The sequence below is a fragment of the Montipora foliosa genome, chromosome 1 (genome assembly GCF_036669935.1).
Source record: "Montipora foliosa isolate CH-2021 chromosome 1, ASM3666993v2, whole genome shotgun sequence".
In the NCBI taxonomy this organism is placed as follows: domain Eukaryota; kingdom Metazoa; phylum Cnidaria; class Anthozoa; order Scleractinia; family Acroporidae; genus Montipora; species Montipora foliosa.
Genome location: NC_090869.1, coordinates 26,433,627 through 26,455,647, shown reverse-complemented (window position 1 = coordinate 26,455,647; position 22,021 = coordinate 26,433,627). Strand labels below are relative to the sequence as shown.

General features: G+C 39.1%; 3 protein-coding genes across 4 annotated transcripts in view; 2 read left to right on the top strand and 1 right to left on the bottom strand.

Moving 5' to 3' along the window:
• LOC137995305 (ankyrin repeat and SAM domain-containing protein 6-like) overlaps positions 1–1,918 on the top strand; it is a 38,743-nt gene extending 36,825 nt beyond the window's left edge. For both annotated transcript variants that reach the window (XM_068840884.1, XM_068840879.1), the window contains exon 17: positions 1–1,918. This exon is cut by the window's left edge and continues 608 nt beyond it. The gene's annotated coding sequence lies outside the window, so the exon portion shown is untranslated.
• A 773-nt stretch (positions 1,919–2,691) lies between these two features.
• Positions 2,692–14,104, bottom strand: LOC137995317 (programmed cell death protein 6-like). Its single transcript, XM_068840891.1, has 8 exons — positions 14,012–14,104; positions 11,373–11,434; positions 9,629–9,673; positions 9,392–9,535; positions 8,918–8,932; positions 8,681–8,790; positions 7,162–7,991; positions 2,692–2,842 (listed from the first exon to the last, which is right to left on the bottom strand). Exons 1-7 carry the CDS (start codon positions 14,065–14,067, stop codon positions 7,884–7,886), a joined length of 540 nt encoding a protein of 179 aa, XP_068696992.1. The 5' UTR covers positions 14,068–14,104; the 3' UTR covers positions 2,692–2,842; positions 7,162–7,883.
• A 267-nt stretch (positions 14,105–14,371) lies between these two features.
• Positions 14,372–21,872, top strand: LOC137995299 (programmed cell death protein 6-like). The gene is made up of 7 exons (XM_068840872.1): positions 14,372–14,462; positions 14,553–14,614; positions 14,697–14,741; positions 16,478–16,621; positions 17,567–17,581; positions 17,722–17,831; positions 19,513–21,872. The coding sequence occupies exons 1-7, from the start codon at positions 14,401–14,403 to the stop codon at positions 19,612–19,614; spliced, it is 540 nt and encodes a 179-aa protein (XP_068696973.1). The 5' UTR covers positions 14,372–14,400; the 3' UTR covers positions 19,615–21,872.
• Positions 21,873–22,021: the final 149 nt, after the last annotated feature.

The window sequence follows — 22,021 nt, the reverse complement described above, 5'->3', positions numbered from 1 at the left end:
TAACTCTGTAGTGGATCAAGCCAGGGCACAGAAAAGCAGTAATAATACTATTTTTGATATTAAGTGCACTTTAAAGGGGCTGTGTCATGGCAGTGCAGTTCATTTTGTGTAGTCTTACTAATATTACTTGCCCCTTCTCAGAGATGCCAACCTCTGGAGATCTAAAACCTGGAGATTTGTTTTCATATGGACCCCTAACCCCCTCCCCCCACAATCAACTTGCCCCCCTCCCAAGAAATATGCACCCATCCACCCCCTGTAGCCTAGCAGCTCCTTCAGAATACAAGAGAAATCGACTGCCATAGTGAACCCTACAATCACTCATGAGATGGCATACATGTGGCTTGAATCCCCCTTCAGGGGGAGGTACAAGTGCCTACTCCCTACCCAACCCACAGTTAACCCAGAAATATAAGCTCCATGACAAAAAAAAAACTTGAAGTTAAAAATAAAAGACAGCCTTTGAAAAATTGTCAGGCTGAACAGTTTTCAAAACTCCCAATAGCAATCTATTTTAATTAATCATCTTGAATTTTTCCCATCCCTACCTCTTCTTGTATTTGCTGTTTTACTGAAACCTTTTTTCAATGTTTTAAGTAGTTAGTTTTACGTTTTGCTTGATTTGGTTGTCATTTCTCAGTTGTTGAATTTGGCTAAATTTTGTGACACAGCCCTTTTAATGACTTTCTGTTAGAAAGTAAATGATGTTATTATTATTATTATTGTGAAGAGGTTTTATAGTGTTGCACAAAATTATTAACCTCAGAACTGAAACATATAATTTGCAATCGAATGCACGCCAGAGAAATTAATAATAATAATTATATTTTTTTTATGCCATTACGAGAAGGGTTTTTATAAATGCTTGTTAAAATTTCTGCTTCTATTTTTACCCACATAGGTTTCTGTTAAAAGAGAAATTTGTACTCTCTAATTGGGTTTTTTAAGTCCAGAAATTCAATGTTATTGAAAGGTGGAGCAATTTTTTTATGCTACCTCCAAAGTACATTTTGACAACCTGGTCCATCATTAAATTTTGCCATAAAAAGAAAAGTACACAAAACTGCTGGTGAATGTGGCAGTAATTTGCACGAGACTGGATTCTCAAAAAGCAGGTTTTAATCTCATCCTTGAAATTACATAAATTTTATTATCAATTTTTCAAATACAGGTTAAAAAGGATATTGTTCAAGGTGCAAGATGTGAAACACACATACAGTAAACACCGGCATATAAGAACCTAGAACCTGTTAGGCTGAAAATTTTTATGTTAGACCCTCCTTTACATAATAACCAGGTTGGCCAAAAAAGTTAAACAGGACTGGTTCTTATTTCAGGCGACTGGAACAACGACTTGGAGAATTCTGGCCTCTACTGTTTGATTGCAAACAGGACTTCACAGGCCTATACATTATAGAACATTGAGGACACACATGTAGTTTTGTGTTGTGGTTATTACTGTTAGTACCTAGAAAAAATGCATGTCCTTACAGCCAATTGTCATAGAGTAGATATCTTTTGTGGAAATAAGAACCAGTTTAAGAACCTAGACAGCGTAAAGTGACTGTAAATATCACATTTGTAAAAACCTTTTGAAGCTAACTTGGAAAATCTAGGTTCTTATATGTGGGTGTTTGTAGTTGAACTATAGATGTATACATATTTCATGGCCTGATAAATGGACATGTAACTTAGACAGGAAAGTAATAAAGTCTGTTCATGGCACCTCCAACCTTGCTGTCATTCAAATACAGCAAACTCATTGTAAGTAAAACTGTAAAATAGCCTGTACAAAAATCCTCTCTTTGATGTTGGCCCTTACTGTTTTCTACTTCAACATTTTAGGCACTTTTTGAATAAGTGGACAAAGATGTCTTGAAAAACATGTCAAAATAAAATTATTGCTTAGCCAGGACAATGATACTGTAGGTCAAATCGTTTACTCTCACTGGTACTTTCCCTTCTAAGAGTGATACTTGCATTATTTTACTCTAGCACCAGTCCACTCCCTTTTAATAGAAGAATTATCTAGTCTTAAAAATGCCTCGATACATGTTACTATAAAAGCATTTTAAAAACCAACGAAACCTTTGAGTTTGTAAAACATGTTTCGACAGAAACTTCTGCCAGGGTCAGTTAGTAGAATACAAAGCGATGGAAGCTGAATTTGTAAAAAATAGAAAATGCTAATGTGAAGAATAGTAACAACGGAATGAAGTATAGTGTGAAAATGTGGGAATGAAAAGGATAGTTTAAAGCTGACATGGTGTAATTGTTGATTCAAAGAGGGTTGTTCTCTCTGAATATGAATAGCCTCTTTTTTCTTGAGTTGAAGACTGGTGGAGGTGTGATCTAAAACTTGAAAACAATCTGCTGAACACAAGGTGTGACAATGTGAGAAGCCTTATCACTGGTTAAGTGGTCCTTCACATGCATGGAAAAATGTCGGCAGGTTAGTTTTCCAGGTTGCAGGTTGCAGGTTGCAGGTTGAAATTTACTGTGACGTTACATGAATAGCTAACCTTAGGCCTAATTAGGCCTAAAAGAAACGTTTTTTAGGCTGAAGGAGGCCTAAAAGAAACGTTTTTAGGCTAATTAGGCCTAAGGTTAGCTATTCATGTAACAGTCACAGTAAATTTCAACCTGCAAACCGCAACCATGCAAACCTGCAAAAACTAACCTGCCGGAAAAATGTCGTCCGGACCGTTTCACCGACGTAACAGGCATTACAGCCCACACATGTAAACTTCTAAACCACACTTGAACGGAGCCCGCCAGAGATTAAAAAAAGGCTTTTCAGAGAAAACAACTCTCTTTGAATCAACAATTACACCATGTCAACCTTAAACGGGTGTCCGGAAAACTAAGACCTAAGACCTAAGACCTAAGACCCGGAAAACTAAGACCCGGAAAACTAAGACCCCTTTCATTTTAGTTCTCGAAGCAATCCCTGGGCCGTTTAAAAAGGCGCAAAAATATAATAAATAAATGCGAAGGAAATCGGGAATAAATCACGCGCAAAGCAGCAATTGAGCCATAGAAAAGAACGGCACCAAAAAACCCTGTATTCCTGAAAGAAATCTTATGTATATCCAAAAAATTAAGATCGATTTTGAGACGACAAGAAGGCTTTATAAGGCTGTGACTAAAAGTGGGACGGGGACGTGGGACTTGGGACGTGGGGACTCGGGGACGTGGGGACGTGGGGACGTGGGGACTCGGGGACGTGGGGACGTGGGGACGTGGGGACGTGGGGACGTGGGGACTCGGGGACTCGGGGACTCGGGGACGTGGGGACGTGGGGACGTGGGGACGTGGGGACGTAGGGACGCGGGGACGTGGGGACGTGGGGACGTGGGGACTCGGGGACGTGGGGTCTCGGGGACTCGGGGACTCGGGGACTCGGGGACGTGGGGACGTGGGGAAGTGGAGACTCGGGTACTCGGGGACGTGTGAACTTGGGGATGTGGGGACGCGGCGACACATTTTCGAAGTATAGAATTTCAGAAATGGGACAACATCGCCAAGAAAGTTGAATTGCTTGTGTTATTTTGCTTTTCAAGTACCAGCTAAATACACAGCGAAATTCAAAAATTGGATTCTCGAAAAGTCATTCTCGCCACCCGTCACAGAGCTCGAATGTGAAACAAAGCAGAAGACCTAATTGCCCACTGCTGACACTGCAGCTGAAATTTCAGCGTTTGTTGTTGTTGTTGCTCAGAAACTTGAGCCTTATGACTCCTCTGTAACTGAAGTTTAAATACCGTGCCAATGTCCTTGTTGGCAGCATTGTGACTGCATCTTTCCTAGCGCTTGTTCCATTTGTTACCTTTGATTCGGGTTGTCATCGTTGATGTTGTCGAAAATGTTCGTCATCAGAGGGCCAGAAGCCCCCCAGGAGGGGGAGGGGGTACTGCCATATATGAGCTATATAGGTATGTGCCGCTGTGAAGGGTATGGTTTTCAAGCAGTTTGCTCTAGGATAGGATACATAAATCAGAGCGTTTGTTTCTAGAATTGGATATAATTTTTCACGGAACTGACCAGTTGGTTGAAGATTTTATCCAGACTAAGGAAAGTTGATAAAACCAAATTTTTGTATACTACTTCTCCGCCGAAACAGCACCACAGTTTCTTTAGAAACTACCGCCTTCAAGTATAAATAAATCATTTTTTAAGAGAGAAACGATTGTGGTATAGGTTTTGCTTTGGCTAGACTGTGCTAGTGACCTCGGTAGTTTCTGAAAAACAGTTACTCTAGGATAGGGAGGGTTTGGGGAGTTTACTCTGGTACGGGGTAGCAAAATTCACCTGAACCAGCTCTGGTTTAGGCTAAGGGTTCCAAGGTCCTAGCGGCACATCCCCCACCCAGAAATTCCTAAAGTACCGTCCCCGGGCCAGAAGCTAAATAACGCTTCTGTGTGTTATGGCTTGACCAAGCGAATAAGTTGGCATTTTTTTGTTTTACGGGGAAACATTTATCCAATCGACGTTAACTTGAAATCTGCATACTTTGCTTTCTACTCCCTCTTTCATCTGAAATGTGTCACGTGATTTTTAACGGCTAAAAACAATTGAAATATTTTATCGGAAAAGAGGATGGAAAAGTCATCTTATATCAAGATACCGTGCTGTAATACTCCTATCGAGGCTTTATCACTCTGCCTTTTAATCATATGCCCATCTTAATGGCAACGGTAAATCAAAATTAAAACAAAAAAAAAGGTCAAATCACATAGAGATCACAATAAAAATGAACGATATCACATTGATAGGTATAATTATACGTTAATGGTAGTTTTAAGCAGTTTCAAGCAAAACTTTGTCGGAATTTTTTAGGGTAAACGTTCCCCCAATCTCAAAAACAAGTGTTATGACGTCTTCAGTAAACAAATGTGACGTGACAGACAACTACGAGTGAAATGCATAATTTAAAATAGAAAGGTTAGGATGCAGAAAGAGGAAGTACGTCCCCACGTCCCCACGTCCCCGAGTCCCCGAGTCCCCACGTCCCAGAGTCCCCACGTCCCCGAGTCCCCACGTCCCCGAGTCCCCACGTCCCAAGTCCCACGTCCCCGTCCTACTTTTAGTCACAGCCGCTTTATAATGACAGCGTTGGGAGAAAATCTAGCGGCGCTTGCTTGATAATTATTCATGCCAGAACCGCGAATGTCACGCCAGGCGAGTCAAGGCCGCATGACAATCCCGCATTTCATCAGAAAGGAAAAAGAAATCGTTGTTCTCAAATGCCTCGCCTGTAACTGAACCAATTGTTCATTTGTTCTTCGGAAATTATTGCCAGTCGGGTGTTACGTCCTGTTGGAAATCAACGACGGGTTTTTCTTTGATCGAGCTCTGTCACGAGCCCTTGTAAACAAATTCAAAGGTCAACAGGGTCACATGTCCTTTTTGGCGGGGAATATTGCGAATCGCACTGGTGACACTGTTTTCGTAAAAAAGGCAGATCCAGCATCCAAATGTAGTACAATTTAAGGGAATCTGCTTCGCTCCAACCGCCATTATGTTGGAATATTTCGGGTTAAGTGTTAGGTGTCAGGTCTTAGTTTTCCGGATAACCCACTACAAATCCGGAAAACTAAGACCCGGAAAACTAAGACCTAAGACCCGGAAAACTAAGACCCGGAAAACTAAGACCCCTTTCATTTTAGTTCTCAAAGCAATCCCTGGGCCGTTTAAAAAGGCGCAAAAATATAATAAATAAATGCGAAGGAAATCGGGAATAAATCACGCGCAAAGCAGCAATTGAGCCATAGAAAAGAACGGCACCAAAAAACCCTGTATTCCTGAAAGAAATCTTATGTATATCCAAAAAATTAAGATCGATTTTGAGACGACAAGAAGGCTTTATAATGACAGCGTTGGGAGAAAATCTAGCGGCGCTTGCTTGATAATTATTCATGCCAGAACCGCGAATGTCACGCCAGGCGAGTCAAGGCCGCATGACAATCCCGCATTTCATCAGAAAGGAAAAAGAAATCGTTGTTCTCAAATGCCTCGCCTGTAACTGAACCAATTGTTCATTTGTTCTTCGGAAATTATTGCCAGTCGGGTGTTACGCCCTGTTGGAAATCAACGACGGGTTTTTCTTTGATCTTGGAACTCGGGGGCCTTTGTTAGTAAGTCCGAGCACGTTTGTTCTGTTTTGAAAATCTAAAAATATTTGTATTTCGTTCCATAAGCAAATTGATATGTAGTAAATTAAGGGTTCTCAATGTTTTAAAACCCGCCATAACATTGCCATGTGATTCTTACAGAGATCTGTATACCGTGTACCATTCCTTCGGGACAAGGCCTAACTGACACCCATGATTTTATAGATAATGTTTTCAATTTTTGAATAACCTCAGCAAAATTTGTTTATGCTAGGTTCGACTTTATCATAGAACCGAATAAGGCTTTGATCGTTCAATCAAATACGCTTTACATTATTACCTTTGTTACCTTCTAATTCAATACACAGACCCCAAGTGAGAGCCTCCTACTTCCCACCCCTCTCAGTCCCATTCTGTTGACCTTTGAATTTGTTTACGAGGGCTCGTGACAGAGGTTGATCAAAGAAAAACCCGTCGTTGATTTCCAACAGGGCGTAACACCCGACTGCCAATAATTTCCGAAAAACAAATGAACAATTGGTTCAGTTACAGACGAGGCATTTTAGAACAACGATTTATTTTTCCCCTTTCTGATGAAATGCGGGATTATCATGCGGCCTTGACTCGCCTGGCGTGACATTCGCGGTTGCGGCGTGAATTATTATCAAGCGCCGCTAGATTTTTCTCCCAACGCTGTCATTATAAAGCCTTCTTGTCGTCTCAAAATCGAACGTAATTTTTTGGATATACACAATATTTCTTTCAGGAATACAGGGTTTTTTGGTGCCGTTCTTTTCTATGGCTCATTTGCTGCTTTGCCCGTGATTTATTCCCGATTTCCTTCGCATTTGTTTATTATATTTTTGCGCCTTTTTAAACGGCCCAGGCATTGCTTCGAGAACTAAAATGAAAGGGGTCTTAGTTTTCCGGGTCTTAGTTTTCCGGGTCTTAGGTCTTAGGTCTTAGGTTTCCGGGTCTTAGGTCTTAGTTTTCCGGGTCTTAGGTCTTAGGTCTTAGGTCTTAGGTCTTAGTTTTCCGGACGCCCAACCTTAAACTATCCTTTTGACGCTATACTTCATTCCGGTGTTACTATTACTTTTTCACATTAGCATTTTCTATTTATTATAAATTCAGCTTCTATCGCTTTGTATTCTACTAACTGAGGATGGCAGAAGTTTCTGTGAAAACGTGTTTTACAAACTCAAAGGTTTCGTCGTTTTTTTTTTTTAATCTTTACTTGTCTGCTACTATCAAGACTATAAAATTACTTTTTCATTCTTTCTTAACTAAAAATTGTTTTTTTACACATTATATGAGGAACTTACTTATTTGACCACTTCCCAAAAGAGGCTTTTCAGGGCCATTGCCCAATAAAACACAATCAACGAAACAACACAACAACAACAACTTCTAAGTATCCCAACTGACCGGAGGCAAACCAGTTTGTTTAGGGTTTGGTTTAGTTGAACCACGGACTTCCAGGATCAACTTTAACTAATGGTCAGAACGAGTCTTGGATTGGGATCTCCAGATCTCTAGGCAAGCGCGCTAACCTTAGAAGCCCCACTGCCTCAACCAGCGACATTCTCTTCACTTCTTTCTGTGTCTAATTGAGGATTTTTGAATCAAGAGTTTAGATAACTTGAAACAACTGGGATTAAAATTTGCCAACTTCAATAAAAGTGTGTCCTATAGTAAGGTTATATACATATGTAAAGCTTTTTGGAAATTTTGGGCTGGATGACTTCTACACCTTCGTTCATTTAACTCTCATGCGCCAAGATTCAGGCTAAAAACCATCGACAGGAAGTCTTCGTATCCTATTGTTACCCAACCATTGAGATTATGGTCACGGCCCTTGAATGCATTTGTCAAAACCTACAAGAAGAAAGTGACAAAATTGAGTGACTTGATGATATCAAATTGAATAACCTATTATGCTTCTTGTGTTTAGATATCTGGGGTCTGTTTCTCAAAAGTCCTCACCCCTGATAATGTTTTGGGGCCCAAAAAGCAATTAATTTTGTCAAACTTCTGATATTGTAGTATGTCTTCAAGATAACTATAGGCTAAATGATTGTCAAAATCTGTGACACCGGAAAGTTTCAAGATTTTTGAGAAACGGGCCCCTGGCCATTGGATGAAAGACAAACTGGAGTTGACATTGTTTAAGTCAGGGCTAGTCGATGGGAGTCCCGAAATAAAAATGGTAGCCATGTTGGTGTCCCAAATTAATCCTCCTGGGATAAGACACTATTTTCACGGGAGTTTACCCATGAAAACATTGTTGCCGATCATGTGAGTGAATGGCTTCTATAAATATCAGATGTTTTTGTCATGTAAAATGAATGCTTGCATGAGAACAGCAGTGAAGTCAAGCCTGCATAATGGCGAGTTTATGAAACAACAACAGGTACAGCAGCAAAAATGTAACCTCAAAACGTTACGACTACGCTATTTGGAGAATTTTGCATTTTATTTCATCTTATCCATGTTGAGCAATATGGGAAAAGTACCTTATAACCGGTTTGGTACAAATTGTCTTAAAAAAAGAATGAACGCTTTACCTGTAACACCACACAACATTGTATAAAGTCGTCAAACAAGATGGAGTTCTGTCCACATTTATCAAACTTTGTGATGAGCATTGTATATATCCTTTCTGAGAGCCTGTAACCTATAAATATTAATTAACAAATAAATCAGAGTAAGCAGTTTATTAACAGTTACAAACCTTGTACAGGATTTCTTAATTGCTTATCAATTTAAATGAAAAACACAAACATTTTAAAGACCAAACTCACCAAAGTTTGTGAGTGCTGTAAAATAGGGGAAAAAAGACACCAATTATAATTAGGAACAACATGCAAAAACAATGCAACTTATTTTTGCCTATCAGATACATTTGCTTAACTTCTTGATGAAACCAGTCATATAATTATACATTAACCAAGGCTAAAACATCATTCTAGTAACAGTGTGGCACTTAGACTTATACCGCATTCACACCAAAGCTTAATTAAACACATTTAAAAGCTGTTTAGTTAAACATGGTTTAAAATTGTTTTCTTCATACAAGTTACTACCCACATAATGTAGACTCCAAATTTAACACAATGAAGAAACAAATTAGAACTTACATAAACCCTACGTAACTTTCAGTCTTAATCTTCTATTGCTCTTTTTTATTTTGTTAAACCTGGTTTAATTAAACATGTTTAGTTGGTGTGAATCAGCTATTAGGTTCTGAATTTATTAAAGGAAAACAGTACTTTTACCTGTTTTCAGTTCATCCTTGTCAATTGTACCAGAATTGTCTTTATCATAACTTCGAAATGTCCTCTGCCAGTCTGTTACATATTGCCATAAGGCATAAAACTCGTTGAATTCAATAGTGCCTGAGTTGTCACGATCAAACATGCCTAATTATAAATAAAGAAAATAATTACCATGATTATAAACCACCATTTTTTCCTATATTTCTCAAATATCGGTAATTTTTTTTAAATCCTTACCAATCATGAGGCGAACTGTTTCTGGATTAAAGGGGGTCCATGAACCTGGTGGAGAAAAGAGACAAATCAGTTACATTAAGGAGTTAGAGCCTCCTGGCACAGCATGGCAATTCTGGGGGTGGGGGTGGGGGTGGGGGTAGGAGGTGAAGGCTACTGTAGCTGAAACAACCCAAACTTTTACAAAAATGCTGACCTTAGGCCTAAACACTATGCTTTAGATAATGACTAGGCCTAAGGCTAGCATTATTTTATTGAAAGGTTTGGGTTGTTTTGGGTACTACCCTCATCCCCACCCCCTACCCCTACCCTCCATCTCCGAATAGTCATGCTGTCCTGGTGCATTGTGAACCACTTTCACTTTGAACAGTCAAAGTGCACAATAATAATGTGGAATTATTCTACCTTATTAATGTTTTGTCATTCTTGATGAATTTGACATGAAAGGGTGTGAGATTTTACCTAAGGCCAGAGTAATTAAGTCTCTAATGACAGTCCTCTTGTAGCTTTTGAATTCTGACCCTGCATCCTATATCCCTATGTCCTATTAACCTGGGATCTCGCCAATCCCTCCCCAAAGCAATATAAACAAGAAGATCTTTTAGATCTTAAAACCGCGCATTAAAAATTTTTCTGTTTTCTTACCACTATAGTTGCAACGTAGTGCACATTCCAAAGCAGTCTTTAATTTGTTGATTCACTGATGACTATACACACAAAATCACTTGATCAATCTGTAGCACAACCACTGACAACAACGACTGCACACAAAGTTATTGCACCATCACTTACAGCCGAGGTGAAATCTCCAATTGCACCATCAGTGCAGGGGTAACCCTGCGATGGACTAGCATCCCATCCAGGGGGTAGTAGAAATACTCCTAGTCGCTTCATGCTACAGAAACCGGAGATAAGCGCCGGCCTGATGAGCCTTCTGGCTCGTAAGCAGAGACTTTACCTTTTTTTACCATCAGTCGTAGCCTTTACACGAGTAAAGGGCTAGCAAAGTAGTCACACCAGTCACATAATACACAAAAAAGGAATATATTTTGTACTAAATTATTGAGTGGAATATTCATAAAATTTTAAGTACATTAACATTTTAACCGCTTTTGGCAAATAAACATCATGAATTGCATGATGGAAGTCCCACTGACAATATGGCCGAGTGGAAGTTTGGTTCAGCTCACCGACAAAACGAAAAAAACTAAACGCCGTGCAGAGCAAGAACCGCGCTCGGCCCACGGCCACGCGGTTAAAAAATAAACAGGAACTTCAAATTTACTCAGACAAACTCAGGCATGCCACTGCCCCTTGGAAAGGAGCTGGATATTTCAACAGGACGGGTGTATAAGTATTAGATAGGTAAGATGTCAGATGGCTTACAAGTTCAAATAATTTACTCTACATAGTGGTACAAAATGCCATCCCAGACCAGCATGACTCAATGAGGACTGAAATGAAAATCTCAGATCAAATGAAAAGCAACGATTTCTCATACCAGTGTGTGATGAGCCTCACAATAAGGCTATTACATATGAATGAGGTCACTTATAAGAAGCAGAACAGCCATAGCCGAGTGCTGGAACGTGTAGATGCTGATTTGTCCACTGCACCGTGTTGCCTAATACCATTCTGAAGTAATTTCATTGCAATGGTCTGGGTTTGTTTTAGCCTGAGTTCAGACCAGCCTATAGTATCACCCTATATGTTGTTATTAAAATTGCTGTATGTTTACTAGTGTTACCATTTGAAAGTGCTTGCTGGAGTTCTTCAGCTGTTATGCGACCATTGCCATCTTTATCAATTCTACATAAAAAATGAAACAGTTTTAAGAGCCCATAATAATAATAATAATAACAATAATAATAATAACAAGGAATCACCCAAAAGGATGCCAAAAAAAACCCACAATCACCCTGTAAACAACCTACAAGCACATTTTATTCCATGGTGCAGCTGTCTACAATCAACTCCAGGTCTCCTCCATTCTTCCGAAAATTGAAATATCGCACACCCCTGCATTTGTAAAGGTACAGTATGCCCAACCGGTAGACATTCTTAAAACAAACCCCTACCTTAAAATAATTTATGGAATGTTACGTTACTTTTATGCCATTTTCGAACGTTGATAATTTTTAAACTAAACGGAACAACAATACTGGTAATTTAAAAAGGAACAAATGACTGTACAATTAACATTAAAGAAAGTTGACAAACATTGCTAACCAATAAACCATACACTGGATAATATCCATTAGCACGCACTGGATGTGAAGGTAAATAGCAAACAAGGCATGTAGCGCCGAGTTGGTTATGACGAGTCGCATATCAAACAAGCGTGAATGGAATGTTTTCTTAAATTTTCATTAAATTGTGAAATGCTTGGACACTTGGAAATTAAAGCCAATCAGTTTTCAGCTTGAGAACACTTAATGCAATTAGTTTCCATATTAGGTCATACGGTATATGAGCTAATAACCGAGATTGAGAAAACCAATCAGAAAGATGCAAACGCGATATTCAAGTCAAAAAATTTAATAATCCAGGATGTACAAAAAGAGTAGCATGTCTATGATTTTCAGAATTATAAAACAGAGGAAAAGCTGCTTGAAGTATTGCGTTATTTTGATTTGAATTTGACATTTGTTTAGTTATTTATTCCACTTGACATTATAGATTTTCGTGCCTCAGCACCTTTAAGCTTTTGTTATGTTCCCAGGGTAGTCATTCGATAAAACTTGATATCGGAAAATCATTCGGTAATTCGATAACAATCGATTAATTGATTTTAAACGATATCGATGTTATCGGTCAATCGATAAAAATCGATACTCACACGCCGACGAAGTGTTAATTTTATCGATTTTATCGGATTCATCGATCGCTATTGAATGGATAAAAATTAACCTGTTTCCGTTGAGGGAGCGTTTGATTGTGACTCTTTAAATGTAGATTTCAAAGGCGGCAATGAAATGATTTGTTGACGAACACTGTACAAGAGATCAAAGAGACTGCATTACGATTGCATAATGTTACAGTTTTGTTCGTGTTCACGTAGTATTACATGTAAAAACACATGTATGCGATGACAATAAATATTATTATCGTTGGTTTTTGGTCTCTATTACAGGCTATTGCTTTTTATGTAACATTTAGGTTACGAGTCCAAGCCTCGCCCTGGGCGTCTAAATAATTTGTTCATATCTTTGACTTTACTCAAAAAATCACGAAAATCTTTCCCTTTTAAGACTGGGTCAAAGAGCACCCGGGAAGAGCAACGAGCGTGCGATTGTGTTACATCAGCAAATAAATGAACAGTGGGATAATCAACCAGGGATCTATAGCGGATTTCAAATAAAACACACGCTGAGTATTAATAAAAGTTTGTTGAAGAGATGAAGCAGTTTTTATTCTTTAACGAACAGGGAAGTTGTTATAAGTATCCCTGTGAGCTCTATAATATCTTTTGGTGTTTCCGTTTCGAGAATTGGTGTGATAATTCAGTTTCGATTAATTCGATATTTATCGATAAAATCGATAGCCCAGATTCAAAAATCGATAATTATCGATTACTCACACCAAACTCTTTTATCGATTTTCATCGAATTTCGAAAAAATTAATCGATCTTTATCGATTGTTATCGAATGCTATCGATTATCGATGTTATCGAATGACTACCCCGGGTTATGTTGCGGGTCTGAGCTCAGGGCTGGAGGTTTTGTATTGGAGTCTTACACAGAAGACAATTAAAAGCCTCACCACCTCGCTCACAAGGGAAACAAAATTCCTAGATGAAATGATTCTTATGAATACTCAGAACTGAGAACTGAGTGCTTCTCCCTAGTATGTCACTGAATGATTATCACTCTATGTTGTGTCCTTGCTTATGATTTAATTTTCATTAATTTTTACTTGACTTAACAAAACAGCATGTTTTGAAATGTCATAGGTTCCCGAAGTGATTATGAGAAAAACGACCCGATTAATCGGTCAGTGTAAAACCGGTGTCTGACATTTGCCGACTCCAGACTGCAGACAAATAGCGCTGATAAACAGTATTTAAGTCTAAACACTCATTTCAAATAGCGCTGATAAACAGTATTTAAGTCTAAGAACCCATTTTAAAACGTTTAGCTTTCAATAATTGAAAGCTAACCGTTTTAAAATGGGTGTTTAGACTTAAATACTGTTTATCAGCGCTATTTGTCTGCAGTCTGCAATCTGCAAATGTCAGACACAGGAACCCGGCCCAGAAGCCCAAAGCTCGCTGCTTTTAAGCGAAGCGGAACTTGAGTCAAAATATTCAATAAACTTGAAAATTGACATAACCTTACGTAACTAATTAAGCAGATCTGAAACTGAAGATGTTATGAAGCACGTACTTAGCAAAGATGCCCCAAAGAAAATTTCTATCCACGGTCGATGCTCGCCAAGCCATGATCGAAACTGACACATCGATTAGTCACGCGCTTCCATTTCCGGGTACACTATCTGAGGGGACGGGACGGATGGTGGTTACGTATGAGGTTTTAGTCCGTCAATCAAAATGATGATGAATTATCGTTAAAAAATAGCAAAAAATAATATTTCTTTTTTCACTACAAATAATGGCATTAAGTCAAGTTCTCTTTGTGGTAACAAGGGGAATGCAATGGGAAGAGAAAAGGGCTATGTGCTATGGGGACAAGGGGACGGGATTCTGGCACAGACCACCCAGCCTCCAAGTAATAGCTGTGCCACCGCGCGATTATAGTCGAAGAAGTGAAGAAACATGGCGCACTATGGCCAACAACCACCTCCAGATGCCAATTACTTGTGGAGTATTTTTCAAAGGTACAAACTAAAAGTAGACACCATGAGATGATATTTAGAACCTCGTCATCCAAAATGAAACTCGTCATAAGTTTATTGTGTTGCTTTCAGAGTGGATAAGGACCGAAGTGGAGCGATCTCTACGAACGAACTTCAACAAGCGTTATCAAACGGTGTGGAAGCTTTACCAAATTCATTTTCCAGTGATTATTGGTGGAGGCATCTTTGACAGTTATACTTCTTTTTATTCAACAGGGACGTGGACTCCTTTTAATCCAGAGACTGTTCGGCTCATGATTGGTAAGTATGCTGTATTTAAAACTAATTATAGAAATTATGGCCTTTTGGAGTCAGGGTAAAAATATGCGGTATATTTATCATTATAGTTACACCTCTATCAAGCTTTACATCTAAGAACAAGTCAGTCTAGGAAAATTGAAATTTGACTGTTAATTGAGTCTGTTTTGATAAATTCCTGAAATAAATGAGTGGACTGAAGCCAGGAAACTGACCTGGCCTGAAGTTTGGCTCCACACCAGGGAGGGCGACTCCAGTTGTCAACGGGCAGGGATGATCATCGTGTCCATTAGGGGTCAAAATCAGGGATCTGGTAGCTTTTAGGGTGTCTAAAAGGTTTTTGGCCACCAAAGTCTAAGCTGGTATCTTATAGGGTATCTTTTTAAGATAATAACATATTACGTAATAATAACAGCAACTACAGCGTTTAAATGGCTTTTGTCATTTAATTATGTCCAATTATTTACATGTAACTTAACTTGTGGTATCTTTTAGTGGTAAAAATCCTATGTTGCCACGCCCACCTATCTAAGACTCCAGTTTCTCTTACGGGTATTTTGAAAATTTCCAACAATCATCCCTGCTGCCCAACAATATATGTGAGTCCCCCCCCCCCCCCCCGGGGTTGATAGTTGCATTTTCAAGTACATGTGTACCACAGTACTTGAGAATGTATTAGTATTCTAGATGAGTAGGGCATGAGTATCGTTCTTGTTAGGTTCAAGTTGATCTGTCAGCAGGACAGCCCATCAATGGTATTCAGCAAAAGAAGACAATAAATGCTAACTCAGCTTACTTGTTTAATCCATGTCACGAAATAGTCTGCATTACAATCTCTATTTGCATGGATACCTCACTCACTTAACAAAGGCAGTAAAACAACAACACACACACAACTCTCTTCTTTAGGTTGCGCTACGTTATTCTCTAGAACATTGTAAGTGATTAATGTTCTGTAAATATCACAAATCTTAAGACTTATAATTAACTACTGAGCAAGGCTGTTGCCTAACAGGAGCCTGGTAGCCTGGGGCTCCCAAAGAATAGCTCTGGGCGCCTTAATTTTTCACAGCAACACCTCTCACTTCATATGTTGGGCTCCTAAGTTCACAGCGTTTAGCTCTGAGGGCCCCTTTAAAATTTTCTTAGGCAGCAGCCTTGCTGAGTCCTGAACATTCTACCTATTGTCAGCAATCTAGAACATTATTTCAATGTCACACAATCATCTTAGTGACATCATATTCGTTACAGTATGTAGGTACCTTTAGCTAGCGATACATAAGATTTGAACATGACTACAGGCTTTTGAGCATCTGTATTGGGTTTGTGGGTTTAAATTAAAGGTTGTCAAGTTTGCATGCTCGGAACAGAAAATGCACTGTTCTGGTCATTCATACTTGCTCACCAAACTAAAGGGCATTATTAATAATTTTGTCAGTAAGAAAAACACAGTCATCTCTGAGAGAAAACAGTCTCCCAATTGGTGCAAGTTAGTAATATTTTCCCTGAAATACCATCAAAAGAACTCCATGTAATTTTTTTGTGGTGGAACCAAAGATACACAAAAAGGGACTTCATCTGTATTGCTTCAACAAATGATTACCAACTGCTCCTCCCACCTCTGTGACCTACTGGTAGGTTCAACCCTTGTCTCGGCCATGAAGTCATATCTGGGCTGAGCTCCAGTCAACCCCATTCTGACTCCATTAATGTAACTGCAGTGGTCTCGCATATTTTAGGAATGTTTGATCGAGATGGGAATGGAACCATCAATTTCCATGAGTTTTCAGCCCTGTGGAAATACATAACAGACTGGCAGCATACCTTTAGAAGTTATGACAAAGATAATTCTGGATCAATAGACAAGAGGGAGCTTCAGACAGGTATCATGGTCTTTTTTGTGCTACCACGAACCTGGAGAAAGGGCTCAGAGATTAGGTGCTTAAAAACTGTGGGGGCTTTTGAGAATGACCGCACCCGTAGTTTTTAAGCACCTAATCTCTGAAATGTTTCCTTTTGGCAAAAATGCTATTTGAACAAACTTTCTGGAGTAATTTTGAAGGCAACTGAATGTCACATGGACAAATTGATATGATTATTCAAGAATGACGAACTAATACTTGTCAGTTGTGGAACGTTGGATTACACTGGAGCATTTTTCATGTACTTTTAAAATTCACAGTAAATGAAATGGTGACAATAGAACCCACTGGAAACTTGGAAAAATCCGAGCCCCAGATGGGATTCGAACCCACGACCCTCCGTGATCTAGTCGGATGCTCTAACCACTGAGCTACTGGAGACTCTATGGTGAGCAAGGTCGAAATGTGGGTTTTGACGCGAGCTGCATCACGCAGCTACAGAGTCAAATAACGGCAGCATAGCTCATAACTGCATCATGCAGTCACATTAAAGCATATCTACGATGCGGCCAACCAACCACCCAAGTGAGCTTAGTGGTTAGAGCATCCGACTAGATCACGGAGGGTCATGGGTTCGAATCCCATCTGGGGCTCGGATTTTTCCGAGTTTCCAGTGGGTTCTATTATCACCATTTCATTTACTCTGTATATCATTCTCACATTTGCTCACTTTTAAAATTACCGGTAAATGAACATTTCTGGGTGAAAGCTCATTTTCGTTTTTGTCATTCTTTTAATATGACTAGATGTAGGTGACTGCGTAATTCAACTTTAGTAATGTTTCGCACCTTAGATTGTGTGCAATAATTACATTAAAATTTTTGCATTGACACAACAAGCTTCAGTTCTGGAAATATTGTCCTTAGTAGTAGTTTTTAATTTTTTTTTTAATTTGTCTGTTTTCAGCTTTAACAAGTTTTGGTGAGTACTGGAATAGTGTGGACCTGCAGCAAGCTCATTCAAAAGAATCAGCAGTGTTTTAGTCTCATCAACCTTTTGATAACATTGGTTATGCTCTGCATTCATTCTACTTTTGGATTTTTTACTTTCATCATTTTTAGGTTACAGATTATCGGAGAGATTCTATGATATTCTTGTCAAAAAGTTTGACCGAAGTGGCCAGGGTGTTGTAAATTTTGATGATTTTATCCAGTGCTGTGTTGTGATCCAGGTAGGTCTGATGCCTGGTAAATCCCTTTGGGGGCTCATCTCACCAGAACAAAACCTAAATTTAACTTTACCCCTATCCTATCAGGAAAATTTCCCTTCACTAAACTTGTTACAAAATCCTACTGCACAAGATACAGTAAGGGTCATGTCTTTTAGTGCCAAATTTAATTTTATGGGATGCCAAAGGCATACCACGTCAGAAAACCAGTCACATGTCTTTCTTTTACTTTTCTTCTTCGAAGTCACAAATGTGCGTCCCCCATGGATATTGAATTAAGCTCCAATTGAGAATTCTAAACTCCCTAGCTTAGATGGAAGTTGCAGGCCACGAACGGTAGTGATTTTACAGTCATTTAAATTTAGAACAGGATGCCTGAGGGTGTATACACAGATGTACTATTTGGGATGTATGTACTGATTATGTGAAATGAAATGATGTAAGAGTTTCGTGTTAAACGTTAATGCTTATAAGTGACATTGTCGTCAGACAAGCGATATGACGAGCAAAAGTTCTGAGCAGATGATGACAATAATAAGTACCGGTATTGTTTATGGCAGCAAGGTAGTAAAATGCACAAACTCGCTCAAGATAAGTATGCCGATTCCAAAGAGTTTGTTTAACTCCAGCTATTTTAGCAGTCAAATCGTCTGTTAGCCCCCTCAGGTCTTAAAGGGTTAACAACCAACTGTTTTTACAATAAACTTAATAACTTCTATTAAATTACAGATTTATCTTTCTGGTAATCTCTCGCTATTTTCCAAAGTTTACCCAGTTGCAGTTCACTGTAACTGGACAATTTGTTTTCACTGTTTGTGCATCCCGCGGATACTTCCTTGTAGGCATATTGTTATGTGTTTTCATTATAACCACCCCCACCCCCCCCTCCTCGGAGGCCAATTAATATTTTCATGCTTAATAATAGTTTTCTCATTTTTATGGATAATCATGGATCATTGCTTTTGCTGTTGATGAGTAGTGTGCAAGCTGTGTGGTGTATACTGTGCATGTTGTACATGTATGCTGGACTACAGAAATGATTAAATGTTATCGTGACTGAGCTCTTTATTTATTAGGACAGCAGAGTCGTCACTTCATTGAATCGCATCGCAACAACATAGGTTCCTAATAAACACTCAAGAAGCTTTTCCACGCTTTCCCTTTCACATTTTTCCTCTTTGACATTGTTCCTCCTTTTGGGAGCAGGCCATCAAAAATTAAGTGAACAGAACATTTTAAAAGCAAGTCCTACTTCTAACTTTTGTGGCAGGAATTAATAACAATTATTAATCACTTAAAATGCACCTAAACCTTATGAGTCATAACTATTGAACTGCAGACTGAAATCAAGTGAAGCTATGATCCTCGCAGTTATGAATGCAATTGCAGCAGTGGCGTATGTCATTTTCTTTGTTGAACCCACAAATGACCTGTTCCATAGCTCATAGTTGGTTAGAGCATGGCACTGGCATCGCAAGGTGACGGGTTCAAACCTCATTGAATTTTCAGGCTTCTCTACGTAATTGGTAATTAAAAATTGCGTTCATAACTGCGAGGATCATAGCTTTACTTTATTGCAATATTTGTTACTCAATGTAAGTTATAATGTCTATATCATGTACACTGTACTTCGTGTGATTTCCTTGGTTGCATTAATGATTTATTATTATTATGCTTTTTTTAGATGCTAACAAGTGCATTCCAGGGATTTGACACTAACAGGAATGGATGGATTACGATCAATTATGAACAATTTTTGTCTTTGGTGTTCAGTCTGAAAACTTAGTCTTTTTGAAAAGAACCTGGATTCGTATAGTTGTAGTGTGTATAATACGCCAAAATTCCAAAGAAATAGTGTCAATGTCAAATTAGTAATAATTTGATCAATATTGCCATAAACAATGTTGTACACTCACTTCATGATGATGGTAGTTTCATTATGCTTTTATTTAAAAGTGTATCAACTTGTTCTGTTTGGCTTTTTAGTTTGTCAAATCCAAGTGAAGTGCAAAGAATGCAGACCCCTGTGCCAGAATTCTAGGAAGAGCAAAATTAGATACTGCTAATATCAAGTATCCATCTTTATTACACATAACATGAGAATTTTATTCCATAAAGCTCATTTGTACAAATCTATACGCTTTATTTTCACATGTGAAAAAGACCTATACAGCCAATCAGAATGGCGTACAGCTATTTCACATGTGAAAGTATAACCAATCAGCGATAGCGTAAAGGCGTTTCCATGCCAATCACTCGTGCATCTCGTGCAAATCGTGCAAATCGTGCAAATCGTACTTTGTTATTGAATTAAATTAAATTTGCATTTGGTTCTATTGTTAGTGAGTTTTTGTTTCTAATTCGCGTTCAGAAAACTATTTTAATGAAAATTCTCATGTTATGTGTAATAAAGAGTTTACGACATAGAAAGTGCTTTGTACGGGGTTTTATTCACTCGTTGTTTGTGTCAAAAACCCTCACTCGCTCGTTCCTCGCTCGTTCGGGTTTTTGACACAAACAACTCGTGCATAAAACCCCGTACGCCGCACTTTCTATGAAGTAAACTATTTTTACACTTTAGCCAGCCGGGAAGAAAAATTTTAACGCCGTATCCCACAACCGCGCAGCCTTAGGTGTTGTTTCCAAACTCCCTGCAGTATTGCCATCGCCAAAACTCAACAGATCATTACGTGTCTACCACATTTTTCTGTTACTGAATGAACATTCAAGTAGACCCGACAAGATCTAACCTCGCCTCTGCCAGTTGAATTCGAAAATAAGGCCACGCGCGGTTGTGGGACACGGCGTTAAAATTGTTCTCCCCAGTCCTCCGAATTACGTCACCAGATCACCTGGAGGGCAATAACATATTGTTTGAAGCAGAGTTTATGATCATTCTGTGTAAAGACCACAACTGATAGAATAACAAGGGCTTTGTTTGTGACTGAGATTCGGATTTGGGCAACTTTACCCTCTCATAGTATCAGAGTACATTCAGTTGACCGTATTCTGGAATAGGAATACAGTACATGGAATAGAAGTTAGAAATCCATCGTTTATTTGGTAAAGACTTGTTTCCTTGTCTCAAAGTGCCCTTGGATGTGAGGGGCCTGGAACAACAAAACTGAAACAACCCAAACCCATACAAAAATGCCATCCTTAGGGGGAGGCGCGGTGGCTTCATGTTTAGTGCGCTCGACTCCGGATCGAGTGGTCAGGGTTCGGGGCCTGGCTGGGAACATTGCGTTGTGTTCTTGGGCAAGACACTTTACTCTCACAGAGCCTCTCTCCACCCAGGTGTATAATTGGGTACCGGCGTATTGCTGGGGGTAACCCTGCGATGGACTAGCATCCCATCCGGGGGGGAGTATAAATACTCCTAGTCGCTTAATGCTACTGAAACCGGAGATAAGCGCCGGCCTGATGGACCTTCTGGCTCGTAAGCAGTGACGTTACCTTTACCTTAGGCCTAAACATTATCTAAAGCATATTGTTTAGGCCTAAGGTTAGCATTTTTGTGAAGGTTTGGGTCGTTTCAGCTATTGTACCCTCCACACCCTACTGCCACGTGCACACCAGGTCCCTCACGTCCAAGGGCACTTTGAAATATGGAAACAAGTCTTTATCCGTTTTATATGTGGATTGACATTAAAAGTGTCAAACACCTGCTAAAATGTTCTTTGAAACATAAATTATATCTTATCATCCTTGTTGCTTCAAAACCCTAGACATACATGTACCATTTTACAAGTAACTCACAGTTTCACTGGACATGTGTTCTTATTCCTGATTAGGTTCAGTTGAATGCACCCTTAGTCAAACTCCATTCTACATGTACGTGTACATGTGTGTCATTCCTGGACTCAATTAGTTTTCAATTTTAAGTTGCCCTTGGTTCAGTGCTTATTCTGCTTTCAATTAAAACAAGTAGGGATTGTAGTATTTTAAGAGTGTTAGCATTACTGCATGATAACTTGTTCTGGCTTGTAAATCAGTACTTAATTACTCAAATCCAATTAAACACAAATATCTGCGTGGAAAGCATTTTTACGGAGTTTCTGGTCAACGAAAGTTTGAGGAACCTTTTTTATGTTTGGGCCACATGGAAAATGGGGTTAGAGATCTCTTTATTGCAACAGTATCTTGCAGCTTCTGTTGTTCAGTCTTTTGTATTCAGTTTGAGAATCAACGCT